Source organism: Euphorbia lathyris, chromosome 10, assembly GCF_963576675.1.
Source record: "Euphorbia lathyris chromosome 10, ddEupLath1.1, whole genome shotgun sequence".
Lineage (NCBI taxonomy): Eukaryota > Viridiplantae > Streptophyta > Magnoliopsida > Malpighiales > Euphorbiaceae > Euphorbia > Euphorbia lathyris.
The window spans coordinates 62,012,348-62,021,896 of record NC_088919.1 but is presented as its reverse complement, the minus strand read 5'-3'; the positions used below and the strand labels follow the sequence as shown (position 1 = coordinate 62,021,896).

The 9,549-nt window shown below is 31.8% G+C and overlaps 1 protein-coding gene across 1 annotated transcript; it reads left to right on the top strand.

Annotated features, from left to right (window-relative positions):
* The first annotated feature begins 4,014 nt into the window (after positions 1–4,014).
* LOC136209157 (auxin-induced protein X15) lies at positions 4,015–5,157 on the top strand. Its single transcript, XM_066000542.1, has one exon. The coding sequence runs from the start codon at positions 4,425–4,427 to the stop codon at positions 4,824–4,826; it is 402 nt and encodes a 133-aa protein (XP_065856614.1). The 5' UTR covers positions 4,015–4,424; the 3' UTR covers positions 4,827–5,157.
* The last annotated feature ends 4,392 nt before the right edge of the window (positions 5,158–9,549 follow it).

Here is a 9,549-nt window from a genome sequence, read left to right as displayed (position 1 = left end):
AATTATTATATAAATTCAATTAAACTATATATTATATTATTTAAAAATAATAAAATAAAGGGTTAATTTCAAATAAAACCACTATGTTTAATGTTTTTGTATATCCGTGGTTTTTTTTTTTTTGTTATAAAACAAACATATGGTTTACATTATTAACCATTTTGAATTGACTTTGCCAAATTTGATCGATAAAATTTTTCAAGAATTAAAGTTTTTTTTATCATATTTAAACAACTCAAACCAATAAAATATAATATTTACCAGTATTATATTTCATCATCTAGTGAGCCATAAAACACCTAGAAAGATTAATCGAAAAATTCGGAATGGATTTTTAGTTTTGAACACCTAATAAAGACGGCTTGGTTTTAATACCGCTCCTTATACATGTATCGGTTATTTATTTTTATTCATATTAATGTGAGTTATTTACGATGGAAAATAGTTTTTTTTTTTTTAAATATTAGCATATATAGTATTTTCGTGAGATTTCTGTAAACAAAGATATTTCTGGTTATAATTTTTTAGCAAAATATTATTCTACAATATAAAAGGATAAATTTCAAAAAAATCACGTGTCACATGAATTATAAAACCCATGTTTTTGTTTTTTTCCAACCACGAGATAATTGAGATTCTTCGCTTTGCTATGAGGATATTTTAATTTAACACTCTTTAACGATATGAAAATGAAAGTTCTAAGAATTAGAATTGTTTTAATGAACTTTCATTCTTGTAAACTTTCATTTTGAGGTCATTTAGGTATTATTTGGTTATAAGAAATAAAGTGATTGTTAGAAAAGCTCTAAAAATGATAATTTTGAAAAATAAAAAAACGTGATTGCATAGTAAATATGATACCAAACAATTTTATTTTTTATAAATTTTTATTTTGAAATTATTAACCATCATTTTTAGAATGTCAAACTAAAAAAATATTGTTTTTTGGTGTCTTCTATAGTTACTTTGTTTTTGACAAGGTACCATTACTTGGTGTGTTTCCACCATTGAATGATGGATTAGAAAATTAATCCAATGGTGAAAACACACAAAGTAAGGCGTACTTTGTTAAAAACAAAGTAAGCATAGCCTTTACGTTGTTTTTTTAATAAAACGAGAAACTTAGCCCCAAAAAAACCACAAACATACATTTGACAATTTATGCAACCACATATATTTTTTTTTTAATTTACCCTGTAAATTAGAAAGATGTACTTTAAAGTTCCATGCTATTTTTATTAAAAAAAAGAAAGTCTAATACATTTATTGTCCCTTGTATTTGGTCTAAAGCTTCAAGTGATCCGTAAACTTTCAAAAGTTTCAAACAACCTTCTATTTTCGTCTAATTGCATGCAATAATCCCTCATTTCTCAATAGAATTTATTGGATGAAAATGGAAGACTCACTCCGCCACATGTCAAATTGCTCACAACATCTAAAAAATATCAAATAGATAAAAAAAAAAATTTTAGAGCTTTCTCTTTTTAAAAATTCACTCTCTCTTCTAACCAAACAATATCTAAATGACATCAAAATGAAATTTTTCAATAATTAAAGTTCCTTAGAATATCATTAACTCTTCAAATTTTTTATTTTAAAACCGTCAACGGTCGTTTTGAGGTGTTGAGTAGCCACTGGTATTAAAAAATGTAAAGACCAATGGCCATATTGTTAAGAATTGAAATTTAGCATGCACAATATTAAAACGTGTAAAGTTCAATGGCAATTGGTGTAATTTACCCCAAGAAATATATTAAGAAAAAAAAAGGCTTAATACATTATTTGCGCCCTAAACTTGTCCAAAAAACTTGATTGGCTCCCTGAACTTTCAAAGTGTCTTGATAGCCCCCTGAACTTACATAAAATGTTCAGTTAGCCCCCTGAACTTGCATAAAATGTAATTAATTGATTACTCAGTTGCAAAAAAGTAAGTTAAATGAGGAAGATGTATTCCACGTGTCTTAGAATGTCATTACATAATTAAAAAAAAAAAGTAAAAATAAAGTTATTACTTGCTTAACTATAAACTTTTTATTCTTTAATATTACAACCGTAACACTCCAATCTTGATTGTTTTACTTTTTTTTACGTCGCGTGCAATATATTTTCCGCATTTAACTTACTTTTTTGCAACTGAATGATCAATTAATTATATTTTATACAAATTTAAAGAACTAACTGAACATTTTATATAAGTTAAGGGGCAAGTTCAGGTCGCAAATGATGTATTCAGCTCCCAAAAAATCTTAACTAGTATTGATGTCAAATGTCAAATGTACAAGTACAACCGGCCTACTTTCATTATACGTGTCCTCATTGACAATATTCTAAGGATATTTTGTTATTTATTTATTTATGGATGAGAGAACCTTGAATTTTTTATTTTTAATTTTTTTTAAGTACTTGAAGTTTTATATTTGATTATTTTAATAAGTGATAGATAACAAATCAAAAAATGATTTACACCTCAAATAAAAAATTACAATTAAAAAAAAAACCCAAATATTTATCTAGTTCATCATGCTACCCACCACCACACTCCTTTTATTCCTATACTTATTTAACTTATATAAATTAATTTGCCCACAACTTATTTTAGTGACTAAAATTGAGATTCCACTTCATATTAAAATAAAGTTGGAAAAGACAAAGTGGTTGATTTATTTTGGGTTGGCTTATTTGGAAGAAGTTGGTTAGGTGATGCTAATTAATCACTAATTATCAAAATCAACATTGTAATCATAGCACTATAAAAATCAATGGGTGTCATTTAATTCAATCATAAAAATGATTGATTATAACAATTAAGGTTTGTTGAGTAGTAAGACATCCAGTCTAAGATTTCGATTTCAAATTCTAATATACAGTAGACATGTTTACGAGTTCGGGTACCTGTCTAAGCCTACATCCGATTGGTCACGCTTAGACAATGAAAAATGACTTTACGTCTGGTCTAGGCCCGTTAAAGCCCGTCTATACCTGAGACATGTTTGAATTTTATAAAAATAACACGAGTCGATCTAGTCCAGCTAGTATTGAAGGATTATGTGAACTAATATTTCGATGATTGTTAGGATCGTTCAGATGTCTGAGATAAGACAGAATGATGGTCAGAGAGAGACGCTTACAGAAGACTGCACTCTGATGCCTAAGTTAGTGATGAATATGATGGAGAATTAAGTAATTTGAGTAATTGCTGAGAATGTGAGTAATACCTTGATTGCATGATATTTAAACGAATTTATAGGGAATTATTGTCCTCGGAGTTCTCAGAAGATAGTTTAGGCAAGTTGGATCCTACCGTTCTGGACTTTCTTGATTCCAGGTGAATCTGACGAGATATAGTCCGAGTAGGATGTGGAGATTTTCCTATTATTCCACATGTTAGAGTAAAAGCGGTATTCCTGTTGGTTGAATTTGACGACTTCAGTGTTCCAGATGTTCTTGGCCGTCTAGGATAACGATATGTGTATAAACATTATTTATCATGTTATCACTATTTTTAGATAGACTTATTTGGAATGAGTTTTAGATTTAATTTTTAAACCTGAGCCAACCTAAAACAACAGTGGACTAAGATGGATCCATGCTAAGCATTTTTTAGCAAAAGTTCGTTGAGCCCAGCCCGATCCATAAACAAGTCTAATTTATGGAGTAGATTTTAGAGATCACCGAACAATCTCAAACTGATTAATCGTATTTAATTAACCAAAAATAAATAAAATGATTGATTGTATTGAAAATTTTAGAGGTAGATATTGTACTTAATCTAATACCCATCAAATATTATGTATGACCCAATAAAGGAAAATAGGAGTTATGGTGGTATCCCATTATTGATTTGAAATTTATTATTAAATTAAATTTTTTTAATTAAATTTTTTTAGAAAATTATTAAATCTCTTTCTTAATTGCTAGGAACCACTATTAGCAAGTCAAAGTAAATGAACACTCCTTTTTTATAAATGTTGAGATTCTTCCAAATTTCATAAGTCAAATCAAAATTAAATAAAAAGACATCCTCACAAACATTCTTCTCCCCTTAAAAACCCCTATCCCCCCTCACCATGAAACCACTTCTCTCCTAGCCTCCCTACTTTCTTCTGCAGACAGACAGTTCAGACTAATCCAGATTCCACAAGCACTCAGACTAATTCAGATTCGAGTCAGATAAGCTCTTTCCCCCTCTCTCACCATGAATCCACTTCTCTCATAGCTTTTTTATTTCCTCCTCCAGACAGACAGATAGTTCAGATTAATCCAGATTCTATCAGTACCCAGATTCGAGTCAGGTAGGCCCTTTTACCCCTTTCTCACCACAAACCAACTTCTTTCCTAGCCTTCTTATTTCCTTTCGACAGTTCAGACTAATCCAGATTCCACCAGCACCCAGATTAATCCAGATTTGAGTCAGGTAGCTCAAAATGTTGGGGAAAAAGATGGGTTCATTCAAAAAACTAGCAAAAAAGGTGAAAGTAAACATTGGGAGAAGTATTGATCATGAATTATCATCACATGAACAAAGTTTGCTAAGAGAAATTGAGGAAGAGGAAGAAGAAGAAGGTGAGAATTCAATGGAAACTCCAAATGGGTATTTTGCAGTTTATGTAGGAGAAGAGAAGGAAAGATTTGTGGTGGCAACAAGTTATTTAAATCATCCATTAATGAAGATGTTGTTAGAGAAATCATACAATGAATTTGGATTTGCTCAACAAAGTAAGTTAGTTGTTCCTTGCAATGTCTCTACATTTCAAGAAGTTGTTCATGCTGTTGAATGCTCTAATGGAAGGTTTGATTTTGGGGATTTGGTTGAGGAGTTCATATGAAAATCAAGAAATTAAAGATTGGAAATTAGAAAAATAGACTCATTTTCTTGATTTTGGGGATTTGGTTCAAGAGTTCATATGAAAATCAAGAAATTAAAGATTGGAAATTAGAAAAATAGACTCATTTTCTTGATTTTGGGGATTTGGTTCAAGAATTCGTATAAAAATCAAGAAAGACAAGATTGGAAATTAGAAAAATAGACTCATTTTCTTGATTTTGTTAGATGTATTTATATTGATTTCATGAAATGAATCTTTCTTTGAAGTCAGAAGAAAGTTGAAACCCAGGCGTTGAGATTTCAACTAATAGAATTTCATAACAGTCCTCTCATTTATTTATTTATTTCTGTGTTGCTTTTATTTTTTAATTAGTTCGGGGATGAAATTAAAATATTATCGGGATAAAGTTCAAATTTGCGCTAATATCATTAACGTAGTATTTGCAAATTTTTACGACACCATTTTGACATGAGCTGTGATAAATAAAACGCAAAACTCTTGCAATCAGCACCGTGCAGAGGTTATTCCCGATGCTGAGAGTGTGCCGGCACTAGGGCTGTAATCGAGCCGAGCCGAGCTTTGGCCTGTTCAAGCTCGGCTCGCTATAAAATTAATGAGTTCGAGCCCAAACCGAGCTTGCTATAAAATTAACGAGCCGAGCCCAAGCCGAGCTTTGGCTTGCTCAACGAGCTTGAGCTGAGCTTCGAGCTTGTTTCGAGCCCAAAATCCTCTTTTGGATTTGGTTCATTAAAAAAATTATCTAACCATGAATTGTTTGTGAGTAAATTGTTAATTACATTTGTGAAGTTGTTCGCAAATAACTCTTTAATTGTGTACATAAACAAGCTCACAAGCAAAGTTCGTAATAAATAAATAAGATGCTTACAAATAGTTCGTCTATTACTCATTTATTATGTTTGTGAACGAACTCATCTAATAGCAAATGAAATAATATTAAGTTTAGACATTTGTGAACTAACACAAAACTATATAGTTTTCTACAAAACTAAAATTTGTTCATAAATGTTCTAATCGAGCCTGCTCGCGAGTTTTCGAGCCGAGCTTTGACCTGCTCAAGCTTGGCTCGTTTACGAACCGAGCCAGTAAATCGTGTTCACGAGCGGCTTGTTTACAAATCGAGCCGAGTCGAGCCGAGCTTTTATCGAACCGATCACCGAGCCGCTTATGAGCGGCTCTGTTCATTTACAGCTCTAGCCGGCACCCCGTCTAGTAAGAATCTTGTTTTATATATTTTGTTACTTGGACTCAAAATTACGTCATGTGTCGTTATTTAGCCCAAAGGTATTTCAATTAGAAAACATTAAACACAAATTTTTTACCATTTTTTATATTAAAAATATATTTCCGCTTTGTGAAAAAAATAAGGGAGAAATTTTATACTAATTAATACAATTTTGTTGATACACAATTATCACTCAAATATTTTATACACAAATGCTAATTGAACTTCCAACGTGTACAAACGTACGCAAAACAAGTTCATCTAAGTATGTGTTGATATAACTCGAATCGTCAATCTTTAAATCTAAGAACTTTAAGTATGTATGTCAAAAAAAATAGTTGATAAATAATAAATAGATAGATTTGAGATGGTCGGATTTCTGATTATTCTTTTAAATTTGACTACTTCTTGCAAAATAAAAAAGATACCGATAGTTGACGGTGGATTCTCCAATTCCTAAACCAGTATCTTTCTTAAGAGCACATAAGCAAAGAGAATAGATAAAGTATGTACTGTGGACTTCATAAGCTCTACCTTTTTTATAGCCACCCACAATCCTAATAAGAGTAAAACTTCAATGTCCTAATATGAATAGGGGCAGCAGATGTAGGGGGGTCAAAGGGGCATTTGCCCCCCTCCCCCCTTAATAAGCTAAAAAAATTAGAAATTTGGACTTAGAGAATGCCTAACAAGACCCAAAAAATGAAAATTTTGGATTTAGAGAGGACTTAACGGGATCTAGCCAATTTTGGGTACTAATACAACACCCGAGCTAAATTTCTTGGAAACAGGGTGGCCAGAATCACCACAATCTTAAATTTACTGGAGACAGGAGGGGCCGAAACTACTCGTGGCCAAAATTGATATGCAAAAAATGACCGTGGGTAAAATTGATATGCAAAAATGACTGTATTTTATAATAGTGTCTGAAATTGATCCAATTTATCAACGTTAGGGGTAAAATTGCTCTTAGCTACAAACATTAGGGGTAAAATTGCACCATTTTAGACGTTAGGGGTAAAATTTCTCCTGACCCAAAATGTTAGGGGTATTTTGCACCTTAACCCTAAAAAGAAACAGTATAGGTAGTGGCAGCAGATCGTTTTCAAGCTATGACAGATCGTATATGTCAATTGCTACCTCATAATCGTCGATCTACTTAGCATTAGAAGTTTTTTTAAGACATTTTGTATCGAATAGCAATTATGTACTAAAGTATATTTTTTTCAATTAATGCTATTTTGTTTAAAAAAAATTTACATAGAGTTTTGCCCCCTACCCTCAAATCCTGAATTCGCCACTGAATATGAAGATACCACTTGTACCATCTTTCTAGGAATCCGTCCACACTAGACATCCAAGGCACGTGATTTACGGCCCTTTAGTGTAAGATTTGGATACTTCGATATCTGAGCATAAATCATCCAACCTAAGCCTCTCTCAAAATCCCAATGGATAACATATGCCTATTATCGAAAGCTCCTCTAAAAAGGATTAAAATGCCTTTTAAGACTCAACTGACACGTCGATTCATGAGCTCAATTGTACATATGCATAACAATAAATGATGCATAACCAAACTATAATAGGGATCCACGCACCCTCCATTTATAGTTATAATTTTCTTTTCACTTAAACCTTATGATATGTCTCTAAATGTATCCATGAATAAGTGTTAAGGTTTAATCTCATTCCTAATATGCCATCCCAAGCTAGGGTTTGGAGTGGGTTACTAATGATTGGTTCATTAGTTCTTTCAAGTTGGAAGGTCGACTTAGTGAAACTAGTGGAGAATGTGTCTGTGTCCTCTAAACTCATGTTAGAAGCAACCCTTTGAAGGAATTTTTCGATACACTTTACTGGTGCGGAAATTGGTGTTTCATTGTTGGGACCTTGTTGACGACCTTTTCTTTTCTAAATCTACTACCAATTGTCGATGTTTCTAGAGCTGATGAAGTCATGATTGTTTCTCAGCTCCATACTCACCGCACCAAGTATGAATATGGTAGATTTCTGGTGACCGGATCTCTAATTCTTTTTCAAGTCCGAACTCTTCCTGCAAAATGAATTCTTGCTTAAGATCTCATAAGCAAAAAAAAAAAAAAAAGACAAAGCATGGAAATGGAAAGCGTACTTGAGAGCTTCAATAAGCCAACCTTTTAAAGTCCTAAGAGCATTCTTAATGGAGAGGTTACAAACTTTGTTATTTTCTAGTGCCACATATGAGAAGTTAGAGACTAGAAATAACATCCCATTAGAATGAGATGTTATTTCAAAAGAAATTTAGATAAAAAAAATATATAATTAATGAATAGGGACTAAAATAGTAACTTTTCATAAAATAAAAGTCAAAACTTTTGTTGCTAGCTCAAAATGTAGAAATATTTTATTAATTTTGCTTTTTCTTTTTTTTGTGCTCTAAAGTAAAGTTTGTAACTTATTTTGGTTACAAACCAAAAAAAGTAACAACCCCAATAATGGTAGGTTGTAACTCCGATAAAGAAAGTTACAACCAAATTTGATGCACTAGGGATGCTCTAAGTAGGACAAGACTTCACTATGTCCGAGGAACTAATGTGCTAATAGGAAGTTATCACTTGCACTACCTCTCTAGAAAATCATCCATGCTTGACATCCAAAGGACCTGCCTTACAATCTTTTTTTTAGTATAAGATCTGAAAATATACATTTGTTGTCCAATGTACTTATCCGTGAACTTTCAAAAGTTCCAAATGACTCATTATTTTATTTTTATGTCCAATTGCATTTCATAACTCTCTATTCTTTTTCAATTGCATTAAAAAATCCATATTTTTGTCCAATTACATTCAATAACCCCTTATTCTTGTCCAATTATATTCAATAACCTTAAAACTTCAACTTTTCCTTGAACATTTAAAAGTTTCTAATTATTTATCTATCTGACATTTAATTTTTGTGACTTGACGAGCATTTTGACACATGACGGAGTGTCTCCCATTTTCTGAATCCAACAATTCTATTGAGCAATAAGAGGTTACTTAATGCAATTGGATAAGAATAGAAGGATCATTTGGAATTTTTGAAAATTTAGAGCAACAGTTGAAGTTGAAGTTGAAACTTTGAGGAAAATATAGAAAACAACATATGTATTATGCCAAGATCCAGATCCTTCGACATTGGGGTTTGGACCATTCGACCCAACCCTCTCTCAATAGACTAATGGACAACATACATCTATTATCGATAAATAAGAACTTAAAAAAGAGATAAGGTACCAAAATAAGTTTAAGGATTTTGTGAAAGTATCGACATGGGCTCCACGTACAAAATAACACTAATGTAGGCTTAACGTTTAAAAAAGAGTACCAATTTAAGTCCCAATAACAAAATGTGACACGCTATTCATATTACTTCATTAGGTTCTAATTTATCTCTCCACATACAATTTGACAGAATTTAATGGAGTAATATGAATGATGTTCCATGTTCCATTATCAA

Excerpts from the sequence above, each read along its gene's own strand:
- LOC136209157 (XM_066000542.1), top strand. The coding sequence starts at position 4,425 with ATGTTGGGGAAAAAGATGGGTTCATTCAAAAAACTAGCAAAAAAGGTG.